A 22,101-nucleotide genomic window follows, 5' to 3' on the forward strand; every position below is an offset into this window, starting at 1 on the left:
AATCTGGCAACATTCTGTGATTATTGCATAAATTCTTCGGTTTCATTTATTCTCTAACTTGGCCAAGATTTATCTGTAATAGTCTAGATGAAGCAAGCGTTAATGTCTGCAAACTGCTTTATCAAATAGCTTTCAAAGGTGGGTTTTTGGCAGCCTACCTTGGGAAACCCGAGCACTCTGTCCATCTCCTTTTTAAAAAAAAACCTTAAAAATCCTGGGAATGTTAGTTCGGGTACACAACAAAGCTGAAATACAATGCAGAGTCTGTTCTCAGCGCAATCTCTGAGTTTCACCAAGATCCATTTCTCCGTCTCTCTCTCTCTCTCTCTCTCTCTCTTCAGAGCCACCACAAACAACAGGGTGCGAGACCAGGTCCTCCTCGAACTGAGTTATGTAAACTCAGACCTGCAGATCTTGAAGGAAGAATTAGAAGGGCTTAACATCTCAGTGGAAGTTTACCAGAATACAGAGTAAGTGATAGTAAAGTAATTTCATTATCTGTTCATCTTCCGTACTGACAGGCGCAATAAAGTTCTTGGTAGTTCCACTAGCTGAATGTGACACCCAAAGGAGTGAATAAAGTGCTAGAAAGAGAGAAGACTACATCTGATTGTTGACAGGGGATTGGTGCAAACATTGCCTGGAGAAAGATATAAAAACAAACAATTTTTAGTCATCTTTGTAGACATGTGGTTTCAGTAGGTGGCCAGATGAACCTGATGAGAGATGAACCTGTTTGGTGTGTTCTGGAACGCAGGAACGCAGTAAGTATTGAATAAAAGGTATCTTCCCAAGGCCAAATACTGTATGTCCCACTAGACTGTAAACTCACTGAGGGCAGAGGTCATGCCTACCAATTCTGTTGCACTCTCCCAAGGGCTTAGTATAGTGCTCTGCACACAGTAAGCACTCAATAAATGGAATTGATTGAATAGCAAAGGTTCCCTCACAGTAACTACTGCAGGGTATCCACTCCTCATTAACAATCTTGTTGAGCTCTATTGATTGGTCCCCTACTTTGATTATTTGGGGTCTCTGTCAGTCATTTGAAGTGGAGGGAAAGAATGCTGTTGGCGAAAAGAGCTGTTTGTCAAAACCAAGGAAATAGTGGCTCTTACTTCTCCTCTTCACTGCACACTCAGTGTTATAGTCCAGGCCAGCCAGGCACTTGGAGATTCCTGATATTAATTGATCCATTGTAGTTATTGAGCGCTTACTATGTGCGGATCACTGTATTAAGCACTTGGGAGAGTACAGTACAGCAGAATTCGTAGATACGCTCCCTGCCCCCAACAAGCTTCCCTAAGGGGGTGGGAGATGAGGGGGATGTCAGCTGTCCTGATAGGTAAGGGCTCAGGATAGAGACCTGCCCTTGTCCCCAACAACATGGAGAGAGAGATTCTATCTTCTCCTTCACAGGGAGAGTGATAAGGTGCGGCTTATGCAACTTATATCTGTTTAGAATTTTGGCCAGCAAAAACCACTTTGAAGCCCTGGACAGGCAATTTGCATTTGAATGGCAGATAATGTGTGAATTATAATCATGCATTTTATTAGCAAAAATTAGAAATTTTACATTTGAACTTTACTGCCCCTACCTTTTGATTGTCACCTCTCAGAAGGCAGGAACTATGTCCGTTAATCTTCACTGTGTGCTTGATCCTGTTGCATTCATTAATTCAGTCAATTATATTTATGTGTGCAGAGCACTGTACTAAGCACTTGGGAGAGTACAATACAACCATAAACAGATACATTCCCTGCCCACGACGAGCTTACATTGTACTCTCCCGAGTGCTTAATGCGGTGCTTTGACTGGAAAACTTCTGAGTATGCTTGGAAGGTTGTGATATTTCTAAATCCAACAGTGAGCTAGCCATTTTGGTAAGAAAGTCAACAATAATTTCCACAAATTTAGAAACAAAATCAGTGAAGGAGAGGATTTTTAACAGAGACAAGATGATGGGAAAACAAAAAAGAAAGCGGTGACATGTCAGGCATTCTCATCATTTGCTCAAATGAAAGAAGAATGATAAAATTAGCTAGGGTAATGGAAAATAGTGGGCGAATAAGGGTGTTATGTGCAAATGGTGCCAAGATGGAATGGGTAGAGCACAGTCAAGGAACAAATCTCCAGAAGGAGTTGGAAACATTTACAGTGCTGCCAGCAGGAGAGTAGAACAGGAGTAGACAGCAAGATTTCGAAGCTGGAGACAAGGAGGGTGAATGAGACTATCCGTATTCACTGGTAGTATACAGATGAAAACATGAAGAAAAAATGCTAATATCAGGGGTGAATTAAGTTGGGAAGGACAAACACTTTTGGAAAGATAGAGTGAGAAGATTGCCCGCAAGACTTATTGATACTGTTTAAAGTATTTGCAATTTATGCCACTACCAAGCGTGTTAGAGAGATTAAATTGTGTATTTTTAAAATTGGTGTTATGTAACATTTAATACGAAAAATATTAAATTTTAAATTAATATTAAATATGGGAAAGTGCTGGGGTAGGCCTGACCACTTTTGAGACTAAAGAAGATTCCAGTAGCAGGCAGGAAATGCTGACATGGAGAACAGAGAGCGGCTGCACAAGCTGAGTATAAACAGTCATGTCTTCCATAATGTATGTTTTCACTGTGCGTTTTGGACAGAATGTGACAGAAGAATTGGGGAACACTGCTTCAGAAACGCTAGCCTATCTTGAGACAGTGTGACTCATTTTTCAGAAGAAATGGTTGTGTTTAAGTACGTAATCAGACAAGGGGTAGATACTGCAATGCCAGTCTTCTCTAATGCTGGGTTCTAGAAGAACACAAATTATACATTACAGGAGAACTAACTGTAGTGCGAAACTTAGCAGACCATTTATTTGTTTTTATATTAAAATACTCATTTATGAGCAATATAACCCATAATGGAAGTTTAACTTTAAAGATACCCATTCAGAGTCACCTTGTCAAGAACTCATCCTATTTAAACCGGATTGTTTCAGGGAGAGTGGAGAGCTTCTTTTAAAAGAAAACAAGGAATTTAGATGATCGTAATCCAGCTTTTATTTATGAGCATTAAATTTCATAGTGGAATTTTTCTGAAACTAGAAGCCCCCTCTTGTCATGTGCTCACTTTGGGACAGTGCAGACAAACTGGTTTCTTTCTCACTGTCACCTGCTCTGATACAGCCAGATCCCGTTCTGCTTGCCTTTAAGATCAATTTCCCAGCCCTCTGATAATCAGCATAGGTTGAATAGTAGGCAAAGACTTAATCAAAAGTCGGGGCTCAGCTTGGGAGCGCTATAGCCCAAGAGGCTCATATTTTGTATCTCAGCACAACCCTAAGATGTTTTTAAATCTCTTTCTTTAAATGAGACCTGGCTGTTTTATTTCCTTCTTTTGGTTTTCATACCAAGCAAGTACAGAGATGCTCTAAAATCTAGCCAACACTCTTAAACTTACCTATAAAGATAGTTTTTGAGGTAAAACTTGCTTTGAAACCACTGAACAGACACCTGCTATGCCCTACCCCCTCCTTCTCAAGGAAAGACGGGGGGAAAAATGTAAACTTCAGAAATTTTGTGAAGCAACATGCGAATAGAGAGCGCGGGCCTGGGAGTGAGAAGGACCTGGATCCTAATCGCAGCTCTTCCACTTATCTGCTGTGTGAACCTTGGGCAAGTCACTTAATTTATCAGTGCCTCAGTTACCTCATCTGTAAAATGAGGATTGAGACTGTGAGCCTTATGTGGGACAGGGACTGTGACCAACCTGATTAACTTGTATCTACGATTGCAGATGGAGGTGGGGCATTCCGGGAGTGATGTGTCCATGGCATCGCTTTGGGTCAAAGACGACTCATTGGCATAAGACAAGACAAGACCCCAGCACTTAGTATAGTGCCTGGCATATAATAAGCGCATAATAAATACCATAAAAAAGTATAATTGCACAATCTGGAGAAATTGTAAACAGTTGGACTATTGGTAGTTTTATTGATCCAGGGAAGTGCTTTACCATCAAGGTTATATGATATATGGTGTATGGCTTGAGCCATTCATGTTGGACTCTTGTGTTTTCTCACAGGGAGACATTCACCATTCCCCTGATTCCTCTTGGCCTAAAGGAGACCAAAGAAGTTGACTTTTCAATCCCCCTCAAAGTAAGTCTCCAAGCTATGGGCAGTGGACTCAATATTGAAAATGGAAATCTACAACTGTAATCACTTTGCCATTGATTGCAAAGTCCAGTTTCTTTTTTTCTGGATGCTTTTCTTACACTAATCTAAGGATTTAACATTGCCTGAGAATCCCATGCATTTTTATTTCATTCTTGCTCTAATCTCATACGCTCTTGCTTCTGATACCGAAGTCCAAAGGAGTGAGGTTTGTAAGTCCAGTTCTACCCTTGGACAGAGTGACCCTTATCAAACAGCCTGCTTTTTAATTTTAAAAAGCATTGAGGAATGTTGCCTTTGCAATTTCAAAATGGAGTTGGTGGTGAGAAGGGGGAATTAATATAGGGGAGGTAATAAAAGGTACAGTGAAACTAGGAGGCTGCATCAGCCTTCTCTCAGACCTCTCTGCTTCCAGTTTCTCCCCTCTCCAATCCACACAGTCACTCTGCTGTCCGGAACATTTTCTTCAAATATTGTTTTGTACATGACTCCCCACACCTAAGAAACCTCCAATGGTTGCCCATCCCTATTCACATTGAGTAGAAACTCTTGATGATTGGCTTCAGAGCTCTCAGACAGCTCTCTCCCCACTACTCACCCTCCTTTCTGTCCCACTACATGGCGGCTCGCTTCCTTTGCTTTGCACATAGTAAGCGCTTAATGCATGCCATTATCATTATTATTATTCATTCATTCAATCGTATTTATTGAGCACTTACTGTGTGCAGAGCACTGTACTAAGTGCTTGGGAAGTACAAGTTGGCAACATATAGAGACGGTCCCTACCCAACAGCGGGCTCACAGTCTAGAAGCCGGTTATTAAACCAGTCTGCTCAATAGGCTTCGTTCTCATCTCTCTTGCCTCTGACCTCTTGCTCACACCCTCTGTTGTGTCTGGTACTCTCTTCTCCTTCACATCCAAAAGCCCACTGCTCTTTTCACGGTCGATGCCCCTCTGAAATCACATCTCCTCCTCTCATCTCCCCACCATACTCCACCTCCTGCTGCTACATCAGCACTTCACCATCACCTAAGCACTTGGGTATTCCTCCCACCATGTAAATATCTCTCTCTTTCTCTCTCTCTCTCTCTCTTTCACAGTCACACACACACACACACACACACACACACACACACATTTAATGCACAAATCTTTAAAGTCTGTTGCTTCCTCTTACTAATAATTTATTTTGTGTTTGTTTCCCCTGCTAGTATGTAAACTTGAGGGGAGGGATCGAGTCTTCTAACTCTGTAATAGTCTCCCAAGCAGTTTAGTATTCCGCTCTCCACAGAGTGAGAGCTCAAATACGTATCCACCTCTGTATCAAACAAAAACTCCTCGCCATTGGCTTTAAAGCAATGGCCCCTCCTACCTAACCTCACTTCTCTCCTCCTACAACCCAGCCCACATACTTCACTCCTCTGATGCTAACTTTCTCACTGTGCCTCGCTTTTGCCTGTCTCACCGCTGACAACTGGCCCACGTCCTACCTCTGGCCTGGAACACCCTCCCTCCTCAAATCTGCCAGACAATTACTCTTCCCCACTTCAAAGCCTTACTGAAGGCACATCTCCTCCAAGAGTCCTTCCCAGACTAAGCCCCACTTTTCCTCATCTCCCACTCCCTTCTTCACCCTGACTTTCTCCCTTTGCTCTTCCTTCTCCCAGCCCCACAGCACTTATGTACATATCTATAATTTTATTTATTTATATTGATGTCCGTTTATTTGTATTGCTGTCTTTCTCCCCTCCTCTAGCCTGTGAGCTCATTGTGGGCAGGGATTGTCCCTATTGCTGTATTGTACTCTCCCAAGCGTTTGGTACAGTGCTCTGCACATAGTAAGCTCTTAATAAATGTGACTGAATGAATCAATGAATGAATGAAATATTTTTTACTGATAGGATGCTTATTTGAGAATCCAGATCACTTTTCCCCCAAAGTTTCATACCTAAACTTATAGAGTGGGGACATTTGGAGCCAATGACTGAAATTTTTAGGTCCCTGTTGATTTTTGTTGTTGTTGTAGTTATTCTCAGGCCTCTCTTCCCTGTCCTGTTTCCAGTTTCTTTATAAGTAAAAAATGCACAAGCTCTTGCTCTTCGCCCCCTCTGTTAATGAATATCAGCCTCCTTCATTTCCTCTGAGAAAAGCCTAAGTCTCCTTCCTCATCTCCACCCAGTCTGAGGGCGTGTGTGCGGTCCCACAGGGGCCCTCCTCCCACATTCCGTCTTGGGAGAAACTAGACTAAACAGAAGTTGGAGTACTTTATCTCTCAGGAATTGAACTAGAAATTTACCCCAAATTCAAAGTCTCTGAAAAGAATTTAATGTAAATGGATGCCTAAGATGAGAGAGTACAATGAATTTTGTTTTCCCCCTTATTCGTCAGAATTTGTTTGGAAGAAAACTATTAGAGCAGTATATATGTGGAAAGTTCCATTCTCTACTGGTTTGGGAGCCTGCAACAATGCCTTGGTCGAAAAGCCAACACGTGATATGGCATGGTACACAGCCAGACACCTGTTTCCTTTGACTGAGCCCTAGCCCTATTCCTGAGGGGTGGAAGAGAGAGAGAGAAACCCCATGCACATGATGCCTCCTGTGAGCTTTGAATGCAGCCCTGAATGTGATTTGCTGTCAGCATGACCTACTGCCACTTGTCTGCTGTGTGACTTTGGGTCAGTCACTGAACTTCTCTGTCCCTTCTAGACTGTGAGCCCGTTGTTGTGTCGGCACCGTCTCTATATGTTGCCGACTTGTACTTCCCAAGCGCTTAGTGCAGTGCCCTGCACAGAGTAAGTGCTCAAAGAATACGATTGAATGAATGAATGACAGGAACTATGTCCAACCTGATTAGCCTGTACCTAACCCAGCACTTAGAACAGTATTTGACATATAGTAAGCACTTAATAAATACCATCATTATTAAGTGAGAGAAATCCTGTAGGGGTAACTGAAAGGGCAGCGAACTGTGGAGACCTCAAACTGGGGGTTAGAAGCAACTCCACCTTTAACCTCCTCTGCCCTCCCTGCCCAAGGGGCCCTCCTCAAGTTCTCTTGACCCCTACCATCAAGAAGGGAATGGGCTCTCCAACCCCCGATTTGGTACCCTGTGTAAGATGAGCTCCGATTGTACCCCTATCAATCAATCAATCGTATTTATTGAGCGCTTACTGTGTGCAGAGCACTGTACTAAGCGCTTGGGAAGTCCAAGTTGGCAACATATAGAGACAGTCCCTACCCAACAGTGGGCTCACAGTCTAAAAGGGGGAGACAGAGAACAAAACCAAACATACTAACAAAATAAAATAAATAGAATAGATACGTACAAGTAAAATAAATAAATAAATAAATAACAAGATGTGGGCTGAAAATTAGGTGCAGAAAGCTCTGGGCTGGGTGAGCTGTCAGTGGGATAATGGAGCTTGATGGCCCAGTTGTTGAAGCAGTGATTCCCCAGTGATTACGCCTCTCCAGTGGACCAAGTTGTCCTCTTCATTTTTTCCCTCCTGAGTATCTCATTATCAGCAGGGAACATCTCTGCTAATTCCGTTGTACTCTTGTTGCATTGTACAATTACTCTTCCCACATTCAAAGCCTTATGGAAATCACTTCTCCTCCAAGAGGCCTTCTTTGACTAACCCCTCATTTTCTCCTTTCCCGCTCCCTTCCGAGTCATCCTCACTTGCCTTCTTTATTCAACACCCCCACGCCCAACTCCACAGCACTTATGAACGTATTCATAATTTATTTATATTAATGTCTGTCTCCCCCTCTAAACTATAAGCTCACTATGGGCAGGGAATGTGTCTGTTATATTGTTGTTTGTACTCTCCCAAGCACTTAGTACAGTGCCCTGCACACAGTAAGTGTTCAATAAATACAAACGATTACTCGTCCAAGGACTTAATACACTGCTTGGTACACAGTCGATGCTCAATAAATACCATTGATTGACTGATTCACTGATTGAGTACTTTGCAGGGGACTTCCCTTAAGGGATTACTTCAAAGTATTCTTTTCTTCCCTGGGAAAGTCGGGTTCAGAGAATAGACGCTTAACAGATACTTGCTCTGGCAGATGCTTTTATGTTTTGAATCACAATAAGCATATTCTGAAAGTCTGTAGATTTGTGCATTTTATGATGTAGGTGGATTGTTTCATCCCATCTGTTTCTCTTGGAGAAGAAAACCTAGAGGGTTTACTTGAGCTTTCCTCTGCTTTATTCCTTTTGACTGCATTTTCATTTAAACCAAGTGTCTGTCCTATTCAAATCGAAGGTTTGTTTTGGAGTTGGCTTTGGAAGGGAGTGCATTTTGCAGCATCCAGGATTACAGAACTGTTGTATTGCAGGATGGGGAGGCAAGTAAACAATAGCAGCTTTATATCAGAATTTTCAAAGGGCAATAACAAGGATTTAGACACGTGACTCCTGTTGAAGTCAATGGGCCTGATGGCTAAAATCCAAGCACCTTTGAAAAACATGATTAGCAAGTAAGGTAGAATTGTATTTCAGTCAAGTTTCCTTGAACTCTCCTTCACACATTATACGGTGCCAGGGCTGCCATAGTCATTTTAAGGGTGAATTTGTCAGAGCACACGTCTGTGAACGTCTCCACAGCACCATCTTTTCTTCTCACAGGAAATGTCTGCTTGGGGCAAATAGGTCATTTGAAGCAAATTTTCAGAAGAAAATTCCTAATCTAACATTAACACTGCCTGAGCTATACTGGGTAAACCAGTGATAGGGGGGCCCATTCCACTACCACCACTGTCAAGGTCAATCAGAAACCTGGCTGTGACCCTGTCTGCCTGATTTTCATATGACATTTCCACCTTTATCATCTCTTACTGCTGCTTCTGTCCTAGAAAGGCTTCAGAGTAGTTTTTTTTAATGGTATTTGTTAAACACTTAACTATGTGCCAGGCACTGTATTAAGTGCTAGGGTATCTACAAGATGGCATAGTGGATAGAGCAGCATAGTTCTGGAAATCAGAAGGTCATGGGTTCTAATCCCAGCTCTACCACTTGTCTGCTGTGTGACCTTGGGCAAATAACTTTACTTCTCCGGGTCTCAGTTACCTCATCTAGAAAATGGGGATTGAGACTGTGAGCCCCACATGGGGCAGGGACTGTATCCATCCTGATTTGCTTGTGTCCCCAGGGCTTAGTACAGAGCCTGGAACACAACAAATACCGCAATATTGTAAAAAGATTGGACACAGTCCCTGTCCCACACAGGACGCACAGTCTTCATCACCATTTTATAGATGAAGTCACTGGGGCACAAAGAAGTGAAGTGACTTACCCAAGGTCAACAGCAGACATGTGGCAGAGCTGAGATTAGAACCCAAGTCCTTCTGATTCCCAGGCCAGTGCTGTATCCATAGGCTCAATGCTTCTAGTGTTTTTGGGTTTTTTTAATGGTGTTTGTTCAGCGCTTACTGTGTCAAACACTGTACTAAGTGCTAAGATAGATACAAGTTAATCAGGACAGACACAGTCCCTGTCGCACATGGGGCTCACAGTCTAAGTAGGAGAGAGAACTGGGGTTTTTTTGTTGTTTTTTTAAATGGTATTTGATAAGTGCTACTATGTGCCAGGCCTTATACTGGGCACTGATAGATACAAGCTAATCAATTGTATTTACTAAGTGCTTACCGTGTGCAGTGCACTGTACTAAGCACTTGGGAGAGTACAGTATGACAATATAACAGAAACATTCCCTGTCCACACTGAGCTTACAGTTTAGGAGGGGAGACAGACAATTTTGGTAAATAAATATATTATGGATATGTGTATGTGGGGTTAATTCTCTGGAGAAGACATTAATGCTAGGAAAAGTCCTGGGAAATCATGGAAGAGGCAGACCAGCAGCTTGGTAGATAGAGACCATAACAACAATAATGGAAGAACCATTACAAAGGTTACAGATCAATCAATCAATCAATTGTATTTATTGAGTGCTTACTGTGTGCAGAGCACTGTACTGAGCGCTTGGGAAGTACAAGTTGGCAACATATAGAGACGGTCCCTACCCAACAGTGGGCTCCCAGTCTAAAAGGGGGAGACAGAGAACAAAACCAAACATACTAACAGAATAAAATAAATAGAATAGATATGTACAAGTAAAATAAATAGAGTAATAAATATGTACAAACATATATACAGATTATGGCGGAGGACAGGATGTTCTGGAGAAAGTAGATCCATAGAGTTGCTGTGAATTGGAAACGACTCGACGGCACTTGATAATGATAATATATGTGGTGTGGGGCAAAGGGAGGGATGAATTAAGAGAGCAAGTCAGGATGACTCAAAAGAGAGTGGGAAAAGAGGAAATCAGGGGGTTAGTCAGGGAAGGCCTCTTGGAGGAGATATACCTTCAATAAGGTTTTGAAGGTGGGGAGAGTAATTATCTGTCAGATATGAAGAGGGAGGGTGTTCCAGGTCAGAGGCAGGATGTGGGCAAGAGTCAGTGGCGAGATAGACGAGATCAAGGTACAGTGAGTATATTGGCATTAGAGGAGCCAAGTGTGCAGGCTGGGTTGTAGTAGGAGAACAGCAAGGTGAGGTAGGAGGGGAAGATGTGATTGAGTGCTTTAAAGCCCATGGTAAGGAGTTTCTTTTTGTTGCGGAGGTGGATGGGCAACCACTGGAAGTTCTTGAGGAATGGGGAAACATGGACACAGTCCATGCCCCACATGGAGCTCACGTTCTTAATCCCCATTTTATAGATGACGAAATAGTCACAGAGAAGTTAAGTGACTTACCAAGATCACACAGCAGGAAAGTGGCCGAGCTGGCTCCCTGGCCTGTGCGCTTTTCACTAGACCTTGGCTGCTTCTGATCCCAGTTCCCAGAGTCTGATCCAGGTTGGGGGGAGTGGCGGAGTGACTTGTGGTTGCCCTCACTTTCCCGACAGCTGTCAATCATGCAGACTCCCAAGCCAATGAAATTTTTTCTCACTTTGAATTTCATATTGATAATACTAATGGCCCAGTTGAGAATCAATCAATCAATCAGTGGGATTTATTGAGCATTTACTGTGTACTAAGCACACACTATCCTAAGTACTTGGAGGAGTACAGTATAACAAAGTTGATGGACATGTTCCCTTCCCACAACAAACTTACAGTCTGGATGCTAGAAACCTCAGAAAGAGGCTGCTAACTGCTTTACTAATTGCTCTTCTCAAGAATTCTGTATTAAGGCAGAACTTCAGGAACTTTAAGCTTTCAATTAGAATGATGGAAAAAATCTACGGAGATATTTATGTTCAAAGGAAGCTGTTTCAGTGAAATACCACTTTTTAACAGTTTGAGGCCAGACTGCCCTTACCGGATGAAGAAGCACGGCCTAGCGGAAAGTTCAGAAGCTCCTGGGAGCCAGGAGACCTGGGTTCTAATCCTGGCTCTGCCACTTGCTTGCTGTGTGACTCTGGGCAAATCACCTAACTTCTCTTTGCCAGTTTTCTCATCTGTAAATTGGGGATGAAATTCCTGTTCTCCCTTCCTTTTAGGCTGCGACCCCTGGATGGGACAGGGATTTTTCCCATCTGATAATCTTGTAACTAAGTATAGAGCTTGGCACATAGTATGTGCTTAACAAATGCCATTGTTATTATTCTAATCCTGGCTCCGCTACATGTCTGCTGTGCGACCTTGGGCAAGTCACTTAACTTCTCTGCTCAATAAATACGATTGAATGAATGAATGAATTCTCCTGCCTCAGTTACCTTGTCAGTAAAATGGGGATTAAGAAGATGAGCCCCATATGGGGCAGGGACTGTGTCCAACCTGAATCTACCCCAGCGCTTAGAACAGTGCTGGGCACATAGTAAGTGCTTAACAAATACAGTAGTTATTATTGTTATAGGAAAAGATCCATTCCAAGTAGAATATCTACAAACTCAAAACTTTTGCTTTGTGGTTAGTGGGGAGTTTCCAGCACACTGACCTAAATCAGTTTGCTGCTGGGTAAAGAGCAGGAGGAAGGGGAAGCAGAACGATCAAGGCGCTTACCTGGCTTGTTCTCCACAACTGCAGAAGGTGAAATCCTGCAAGTTAATGATGTAATTTATTGTCCTTTTTGCTTGTACCACTGCAGGCATAAATTTGAATTACACTGCTTAATTTTTTTTTTTCTTGTTATAGGGAACTAGCTGGGGATTCATCATCATTTTAAAATCTTGCAATAAAGTTTACATCTATTTAATTCCTCTTTGGCTATTGTGTTATTGGAAATACTATATCAGTAGGGAGGAAAAACCCAGAAAACCTCCTCTCTAAAAAAATGAAACATTTACACTCTTTGGACTAATTTTTGCAATGCCTTTTTAAGATGCTGGTACCAAGGGTTTGCAGTGAAGGGATATAGGCTTTGAACCATGTTTTGCAGGTTAAAATTGTTTATGTGTTTTCTCTGAAGGACTTCATCCTGGAACATTATAGTGAAGATAGTTCTGAATATGAAGATGAAATTGCAGACCTTATGGATTTGAGACAAGTAAGTTCTTAAGTGTGATGCCCATCTTTACTCAGAAAGCAGAGTGGGATGATTAACATTATATTCACAGGGAATCTTCCTAATGAATCCTAGAGTAGATGTCCCAATTTTCAGAAGCATTGTATTTTTGTTAAGCTTCATTCAGTGCATAATGGATCATTATGAAAATTAATCTGCTTAGTTTCGGGGCTTTGAAGGAAACAGCAGCACTAAGAGTTTCTTCACCCCAAATCTCTAATTGATAGCAGTGAAAGACAGGCAAAGGGATTGGGAGAGCTGTGACTTGATGGTCTTTGAACTGATCTTTATCTACATCATTCAGCAGAAAACTAGTGATGGAGTGTGTGCCTTTGCTCATATCTCTGTTTTTAATGTTTCCAGGCTTGCAGGACTCCCAGCCGAGATGAATCTGGAATTGAGTTGTTAATGAGTTATTTCGTTCAGCTGGGCTTTGTTGAAAATAGGTTCTTTCCACCTACCAGACACATGGAAATTTTATTCACATGGTAGGATTTGGAAAATTTTCTCCATTATCGAGCCAACCTAGTATCTTCAAATGTCATTTACCGTAACAGTTTTCTCTCTTAAAATATTGCTTCTTTTCTGTTCTTTCCTGTCAGTTTTTTCCTCATGATTTAGTTTATTCTGGAAAGCTAGAATGGTCTACAATGGCTTCATATTTATATAGCATCTAGTTCAAAGAGTTCAAGTCCCTTCATAATCAATACTCCTCTCAATGTGCCTGTAAGGTAAAAAAGATTACAAACTCCCCCTAACCCTCCCTTCTTTAAGTTGGGGGAATTGGAGGAATGGGGAGAGGAAGAGTACTTGTTTCAGATCTTATGGGGAGGATGGGACATTAAACACTCTTAGAAAATAGATCTGACATCCAAACCTGAAATAGTTTATTCCAGGCTGCTGAGATTGTGAATGAAAGGAGGAGGGGGAAGGAGAAGATGTAGAGGACAACTGTCTGCATTTGACTCGGCTCCAGGCTAATGGGGAGAGTTCCCCCTGCCACCCTCAGAATGAGCCCCCAAGCCATAGAAAGAAAGGAAGCAGGAATCTTTCTTTCATCAACTTTGAGGGAAAGAGGAAGGGAGGTCTTCCTCCATCTCAACCCAAATTCTAAAGATGATACCTAAGAAAGCTGCAGAACCTCTCCCTTACCAAGATTTCCTCTCCCACTGAGAACACATTTTTTTATTTCGTTATCAAGGAGGTGGGAAATTTCAGGGCTTCCCTGAGCAACCAGAAGGGCCACGTGATCCGTGAGCCCATGATTTAATCATCTTGGCATATTCTTTGCCAGTGTTCATGTAAACCCCCGAAAAGAGGGTGGTTTAAATCAGCCTCAGATGTCAGGAACTTCCGAATGCTGTATGTTCTGTTAGAATTAAGGATTACAGTCAATTACGTTATTTTTTTCCTTAATCATGAGGCAGAGGTTCAGAGGTGATCAAAGCTATCTAAGAAAAGTATAATAATACACAAAATAAAACTCTTGATTTTTATGTCCTTATTTGAAAGGGAGGGGAGGTGAATTTATTTTAGGAGTTTCTCCAGAGAAGAAACAGGTTAGTATTTGATAGCAAAATGGAAAAACTAAAGATTCATATTCTGAGGGAGGAAGTCACCAACCCTCTTTTTCAGCCATTTCTTCAAAAATTCTTTTTTTAATTCAGAAAAGTGTCAGGAAAGATGGAGTTATGTCCTTTTATTTCAGTCGAGTAATATTATCACATTGTGAGCAAACCTAAAAAAATTACTATGGTTATAACTCAGCCTGGTCAGATCTTTCACCCTGTTTTTAAAGTAACTTAACATACTAGAATATGTGGGATCTATCATCTATGTTTCACATAAGACATTTTTATAATTTTTTTGTCAGTAAAAACAAAAATTAACTATGAAAATGCTTCTCCATTCTTAAAACCACTTTTAAATAGGTATGATTCCTTAACTGGAGTTCCAGTCAATCAGCAGAATCTGTTATTGGAAAAAGCCAGTATTTTATTTAATATTGGAGCCCTTTACACACAGATTGGAACAAGGTGTAACCGACAGACAGAAGCAGGGCTTGAAAGTGCCGTGGATGCCTTTCAGAGGGCCGCAGGTATGTGCATTAAAATAAGGAAGTACAATTCTCTGTTTATACCGAAAGGGCTGTACTTTGTTGTGGAGGAAATGGTATCTACATTTCTTCTAGAGGCTGTCCCCTTTGTTCTGTAGAGGCCTATACTTTAACCTTTGGCACCATAGAATCTCACCCTAAATTGCAACTTGTTTTTGGAATACCTTGTGGGCTGAAAGTAGCTAGGCTCAAGATCTGAAAAACCCTACTGAAGTACATTAGAGATGATTGTTTAGTAGTTCAAAATCTGTAGTCAGACGCTAGTGTGTATTTGGATCAGACACAGTGAATCTTATTGTTAACGATTAATCTGTCATGGTAAAACCTTGAGAACTGAAGCATATTAATGGTTCCTTTGCAGAAGGATATGGTACTCAATTTTTCAAATATCCTTACAGTCTTTTGAAGGATAATAATAGCTTTTCATGGCAATAAATTGGTCCAGCCATAGTAACAAAACTTTAAGCAATTATAACGTGCAAGCAAGGTTTACCATGCATTGATTAAATAAAGATTGGCTAGTAGGCACTGCAGCACATACAGACCACCCTTTCCTACCAAAATATCAATTGATTGATTGTATTTATGGAGCGCTTACTGAGTCCTCTGCACTTGGGAGACTTTACGGTACAACAGAGTTGATAGATATATTCCTTGCCCCCAACAAGCTACATCCCATAAAGCCAGATTGGCATCTGAGATGATGCATCTCTTTGCCACCTTATGCCATTAGAGCTTCTAAAATGTAAAATTCATCGGGTGAACCAATCAATTCATAGTATTTATTTATTTTAATGGTATTCATTAAGTGCTTATTATGTGCCAAGCATTGTATTGAGGGCTGGGGTAGATACAAGCTAATCCGTTTGGACACAGTCCATGATCCACAGGGAGCTCACAGTCTTAAACCCCATTGTACTGATGAGGTAACTAAAATGGAGTTAGGTGACTTGCACAGAAGAGTTAAGTGACTTGCCAAAGGCCACACAGCAGACAAGTGGCAGAGCAGGGATTAGAACCCAGGTCCTGACTCGCAGGCCCATGCTCAATCCACTAGACCACACTGCTTCTAATTATTGAGTGCCTACTGGGTGCAGAGCACTGCACTGAGTACTTGAGAGAGCACAACAGAACTAGAAGACATGATCCCTGCCCTCAAAGAGCGTACCATTTAGCATATCCCCACTTTTTAGCCACTTGAGGGATTTGGGAGTCTCATGGAACTATGCTGTCGATTGTGTGGAATTCCCATTTTTAACTGTATAACATTTTTTCTAAAAATTAAATATTTTAGATGAGGACAAGTTTTCCTCTATGTTGAGCCCAATTTTATTGTAGCCTTTATATGTAGAAAGAGGCGGCAGCAGAGGTTAGAAGAAATTCTGTCCAGGTTTAACAGACCAGTGAGTATCAATAAACTGCCTACAATAACCAAACATCCAGAGTACCTGGTTGAATCCAACATTAGAAAGATCTATCATGTCATTAGGTTTGTTGAATGATGTTTTTCAGAATTTCAATATCTTTAGGTTGTGTCAACATATGAAAATACCAGCAAAGATAAAGTGAGGCAGAGAGGGTGGGCTTTGTTTGACAGTCTTAGAGCCTTTCCAAGACATTTTCTTTGGGCTCCTCTCTAAGCTAAACAGAAGCTAATCTGCTCCAATTCTTTTGCAGGGCCCCATACAAGGAGACCTTTCTTTCCAGCCCTTTTGTAGCTCTTTCTGCCTCTGTAGATGTGTACTTTATCAGTAACATATTAATTATAACTCCCTTAGTCTCTGGTTTAATAGCCAGTGCCATAAGACCCTGTAGGGGGGATTATTGGCCATTCTTGGTGAAAAAACAGTTAGGATTTCAATAAAGGCAAGGGCTTTTCTAAGTGGAAAACCTTTTCCACACCAATTTTTCAGGAATTTGAAAGATGAGTAGTAGTGTTATTCTCACTGACTCTGCTGCAAATTGCAAATAGTCTTCCCCTATGTTCAAGAGGTCATAGAAACAGATGCATGGGCAGAAAAAGAAGTTTACTAATTTGTGACAGAACAGCAAAGACTGTGTGCAGAGATGAAAGCAGTCCACAGAGAGTCCTTGAAATGCTTCTGGAGAATCTTGGGCAACTTATAGGCTGGTGAAACTAGATGAACCAGTTGGATGAGATTCATGTGAGAGGTTGTATTTCAGTTCTTCCAACTTATTCTCAGATATTAAGTGAATTTTTAAAAAATTCATACCAGTAGGACAGGACAGGTGGAATATTAAAAAAAAATTGAGCTGGCTGTGCTGATTTCCTCAAGAACCTGAGTATGTATCCAGACTCTATTTCCAGGTCTCCCATTAGGAGTGTGTTCGTTGTTAGCTTGCAGGGACTGATCAAGTGCTTTTCCTGCCAGCCATGGCAAGGGCTCTTTCCAACCCTTGAGTCGACCTTTCCCTTGATTTGCCTTCATTTAAAACCAAAGTTTGAGGACTGAACGAATGGCATGAGTGGCATCGTTATGAACATACCTGTTATAGTGGTAGTTAACTCCCAGACCTCACAACTTGCATGTGACTCTTCATACTTGATAATCAGTCAATAGTACTTATGCAGCTACTGTGGTCAAAGCATAATACTAAGCACTTGAGAGAGTACAATAGAACTAGAAGATGTGATCCATACTTTCTAGGACCTTACAAACTAGAAGGGGAATGATAAATTGGGTTAAGGCATAGATTTCTAATCTTTGGCTAGATCTTGGGCAAAATTAGATTTTGATTGTTTGGATAGCAATGTCATATGCAAGGGCTGGACCAAAGGGCCTCCCAGCTCTCTGATTCTATTAATTCCTAATATTTTTAATGAATTTTTATTTAATCCAATGGATTGAATTCTTTCCAATTTCAATTAATGTGAAAAATATTTTAAATTTCAGGAGTTTTAAACTACCTAAAGGAAACATTTACTCATACCCCAAGTTATGACATGAGTCCGGCCATGCTAAGTGTCCTGGTCAAAATGATGCTAGCTCAGGCTCAGGAGAGCATCTTTGAGAAGATTAGCCTCCCGGGAATACGAAATGAATTTTTCACATTAGTGAAGATGGCTCAAGAAGCTGCCAAGGTAGGTTTATAGGATTTCACTTGTTTTTACAGTACGCTTTGCTTTCCTGGTTGTGTCTTTGATCTGAAATATAAAGGGAAGACAAGTGTAAAGATGGAGATGTCTTTTCCAATATGCCACGTCTTGCCTGGTCCTCAGTCACCTTCCAGGTATGACTGTCTTGATTTTGCCAGGCAGATCGACGTCAAAATGATGCTGTTAAGAGTCAAATTTAAATTAAGGCTCAGCTCCCGGAGGTTAAAATATAAGTGTGTGCGATAATGTAAGTAGCTAACAGTTGATTGCTGCATCAGCCTCCGTGTTGACCTCCCTGCCTCTGTCTCTCCCCACTCCAGTCCAAACTTCACTCTGCCATCCGGATCATTTTTCTACAAAACGTTTCAGCCCATGTTTCCCCACTCAAGAACCTCTAGTGGTTGCCCCTCCATCTCCAACAGAAACTCCTTATATTAGATTTAAAAGCACTTAATCACCGTGCCCCCTTACCGCCCTGATTTCCTACTACAGCCCTGCCGGCACACTTTGCTTCTCTAATGCCAACCTACTCATTGTACTCGGATCTTGTCTCTCTCACCGCTGTCCTCTTGCCCACATCCTGCCTCTGGCTTGGAATGCCCTCCCTCTTTATATCCCACAGACGGTCAATATTCCCACTTGCAAAGCCTTATTGAAAGCATATCTCCTCCAAGAGGCCTTCCCCGACTAAGCCCTCATTTCCTCTTCTCTCACTCCCTTCTCTGCTACCTTTGAACTTGGATATGCATCCTTTATTTACCTCTCCCTCAATCCTACAGCTCTTATGTACATACCTATAATTTATTTATATTAATGCCCTCCCTCTTTATTATCCCACAGACAATCTTCCCACTTTCAAAGCCTTATTGAAAGCATATCTCCTGCAAGAGGCCTTCCCCGACTAAGCCCTCATTTCCTCTTCTCTCACTCCCTTCTCTGCCACCTTTGCACTTGGATATGCATCCTTTATTTACCTCTCCCTCAATCCTACAGCTCTTATGTACATACCTATAACTTATTTATTTATATTAATGCCCTCCCTCTTTATATCCCACAGACGGTCAATCTTCCCACTTTCAAAGCCTTATTGAAAGCATATCTCCTCCAAGAGGCCTTCCCCAACTAAGCCCTCATTTCCCTCTTCTGTCACTCCCTTCTCTGCCACCTTTGCACTTGGATATGCATCCTTTATTTACCTCTCCCTCAATCCTACAGCTCTTATGTACATACCTATAATTTATTTATTTATATTAATGCCCTCCCTCTTTATTATCCCACAGACGGTCAATCTTCCCGCTTTCAAAGCCTTATTGAAAGCATATCTCCTCCAAGAGGCCTTCCCCGACTAAGCCCTCATTTTCCTCTTCTCTCACTCCCTTCTCTGCCACCTTTGCACTTGGATATGCACCCTTTATTTACCTCTCCCTCATTCCTACAGCTCTTATGTACATACCTATAATTTATTTATTTATATTAATGTCTGTATCCCCATCTTGACTAAGCTTGTTTAAGGCAGGGAACGTATCTCCTAACTCTGTTATATTGTACTCTCCCAAGTGCTTAGTACAGTGCACTGCATACACTAAGTGCTCAATAAATACGACTGAGTGATTGATGCTAATGAAATGAAGTGACCTCTAGCAGTTTGTTGAATTTCAGGATGTACTTTGTTGAGAATTGTTTTCAAGAGAAAGAGTTCTCTGTCTTTGTAACAGGAAATATGAAAGGTCTTTTGTGTCAGTGATCTTTCCTGTTTTGTTTTAGGTTGGAGAGGTTTACCAACAGCTTCACACTGCAATGAGTCAAGAACCAATTAAAGAGAATATCCCATACTCGTGGGCCACCTTAACTAAAGTGAAATCAGATCATTTCAAAGCGCTGGCTCATTATTTTGCTGCGACAATCCTAATTGATCATCAGTGTAAGGATTTTTTCTTTAATCTCAGCTTTTGAAGGTTACTTTTGTCCTTATATTTTGTCAAATGGTTTTGAAAGCTTTTCTGATTATTCTGCAGCATTGCTCTTGTGAACAGTTTGGAATTATTCTCACTGTTCAGGTGATAGTTTAGACCTCAAGAGTTGAAGGGGTTTGCCCACAGTTACAGGAGAGTCAGTATTAGGTACCAAATGCCTGAATATCTAGCTCCCAGTCTGAAATATATAAAACCTGCTTAAACCTGTCAGAGTTATCGTATGTTGCACATTTTAACTGGTGGGGTAAAATTAAGCTGTGAATAACTGGAAACAAAAATCTAGTTTATAGGATTTTCTAAGCACTGGGGTGGTAATCAGGTTGGACACAGTTCGTTTCCCACGTGGGGCTCACAGTCTTGATCCACATTTTGCAGATGAGGTTACTGAGGCACAGAGAAGTTAAGTGCCTTGCTCCAGGTCACCCAGCAGACGTGTGGCAGACCTGGAATTGGAACCCATGTCCTCTGACTCCCAAACCCATAATAAAAATAATTTTTATGGTATTCGTTAAGCATTTACTATGTGCCGAGCACTGTTCTAAGCACTGGGGTAGATACAAGGGAATCAGGTTGTCCCATGTGGGACTCACAGTCTTAATCCCCATTTTACAGATGAGCTAAGGCACAGAGAAGTTAAGTGGCTTGCCCAGGGCCACACAGCAGCAGGGTCGTCCCCCTACCCTCTGCCCTACCTCCTTCCCCTCCTGAGAGCACTTGTATATATTTGTACATATTGATTACTCTATTTTATTTATACATATTTATTACTCTATTTTATTAATGATGTGTCTATAGCTATAATTCTATTTATTCTGATGATATTGACATCCGTCTACTTGTTTTGTTTTGTTGTCTGTCTCCCCTGTCTAGATTGTGAGCCCGCTATTGGGTAGGGACTGTCTCTATACGTTGCCGACTTATACTTCCCAAGCGCTTAGTACGGTGCTCTGCATACAGTAAGCGCTCAATAAATACAATTGAATGAATGAATGATTTAGAGAGAGGTTTCAAAGGTCCTCTTCTTATTTACTCCTCATGGCCCAAGTGGATGAAGCTAGAAGAACTGGGTTCTAATCCCGGCTCTGCCAGTTGTCTGCTGTGTGACCATGGGCAAGTCATTTCACCTGTCTACATGTTTTGTTTTGTTGTCTGTCTTCCCCTTCTAGACTGTGAGCCCGTTGTTGGGTAGGGACCGTCTCTATATGTTGCCGACTTGTACTTCCCAAACGCTTAGTATAGTGCTCTGCACACAGTAAGCACTCAATAAATACTATTGAATGAATGAATTTATCTTCACTGTGCCTCCATTTCTTCCACCACAAAATGGGGATTCATTACCTGTCCTCCCTCTGACTTGACAGTGAGCCTCATGGGGGACAGAGACTATGTCCAGCTTTATTAATTTGAATCTGCCTCAGCGCTTCGAACAGTGTTTGACAGGTAGTAAGTTCTTAACAAATACCATTATAAAGAAATCAAACTCTTGTAGCAAAATCTGGGAGATAGCAGTTGAAAACAGCAAATGCTTTCTGTCATTGTAGTGACCCCCAATGATGATGAAGACCAACAGGAAAAGTGCTTGTCCCAGCTGTATGATTTCATGCCTGAAGGGATGACTCCTCTAGCCGTATTAAAGAATAAAGAAGAACGAAAGCAACTAGGTAAGCATGGGTCCTTCATGCCTGAGGTGTGAGAAATATCCTCTAATAGTAAATATGATGCCAGGGCTTTCTGCCAACTCCATCATATTGTACTCTCCCAATCGTTCTGTGAGCCCACTGGTGGGTAGGGACCGTCTCTATATGTTGCCAACTTGTACTTCCCAAGCGTTTAGTACAGTGCTCTGCACACAGTAAATGCTCAATAAATACGATTGATTGATTGATTGCATAATGTATAGTGTTCCGCACATAGCTAGTGCTCAGTAAATATCATTGATTGATTGACTGATTTCTCTCTGGGGCCCAGAGTGAATGGCCTGGCTTGTTCATTTTCATTCTCCAGGCTACTCTGGAGGGGAGGATGCTGGAAAAAAAACCTTAATCTCTGATCCTGCCACTTCTGTACCACTACAGAAATCCCGAGAACATGCAGAATCCAAACTGCTGGGTTCTGGGGATTTTGTAATGCGTAATGAAAAAAAAAAGTGGTAAATTTTTTAAATGAAATTTATGTATTTTAATGTTTACCTCAAGGAG

General features: G+C 41.5%; 1 protein-coding gene across 1 annotated transcript in view; it reads left to right on the forward strand.

Moving 5' to 3' along the window:
• The window catches only part of RHPN2 (rhophilin Rho GTPase binding protein 2), a 67,845-nt gene that overhangs the window by 36,960 nt on the left and 8,784 nt on the right, over positions 1–22,101 (forward strand). Inside the window, exons 3-10 of the mRNA XM_038753836.1 lie at positions 342–470; positions 4,079–4,154; positions 12,601–12,678; positions 13,060–13,184; positions 14,628–14,794; positions 17,728–17,915; positions 19,695–19,851; positions 21,445–21,564. Of these exons, the coding sequence (XP_038609764.1) occupies positions 342–470; positions 4,079–4,154; positions 12,601–12,678; positions 13,060–13,184; positions 14,628–14,794; positions 17,728–17,915; positions 19,695–19,851; positions 21,445–21,564 (1,040 nt within the window). The remainder of the gene's footprint in view (positions 1–341; positions 471–4,078; positions 4,155–12,600; positions 12,679–13,059; positions 13,185–14,627; positions 14,795–17,727; positions 17,916–19,694; positions 19,852–21,444; positions 21,565–22,101) is intronic.

The sequence above is a fragment of the Tachyglossus aculeatus genome, chromosome 11, assembly GCF_015852505.1.
Source record: "Tachyglossus aculeatus isolate mTacAcu1 chromosome 11, mTacAcu1.pri, whole genome shotgun sequence".
Taxonomy (NCBI): Eukaryota; Metazoa; Chordata; class Mammalia; order Monotremata; family Tachyglossidae; genus Tachyglossus; species Tachyglossus aculeatus.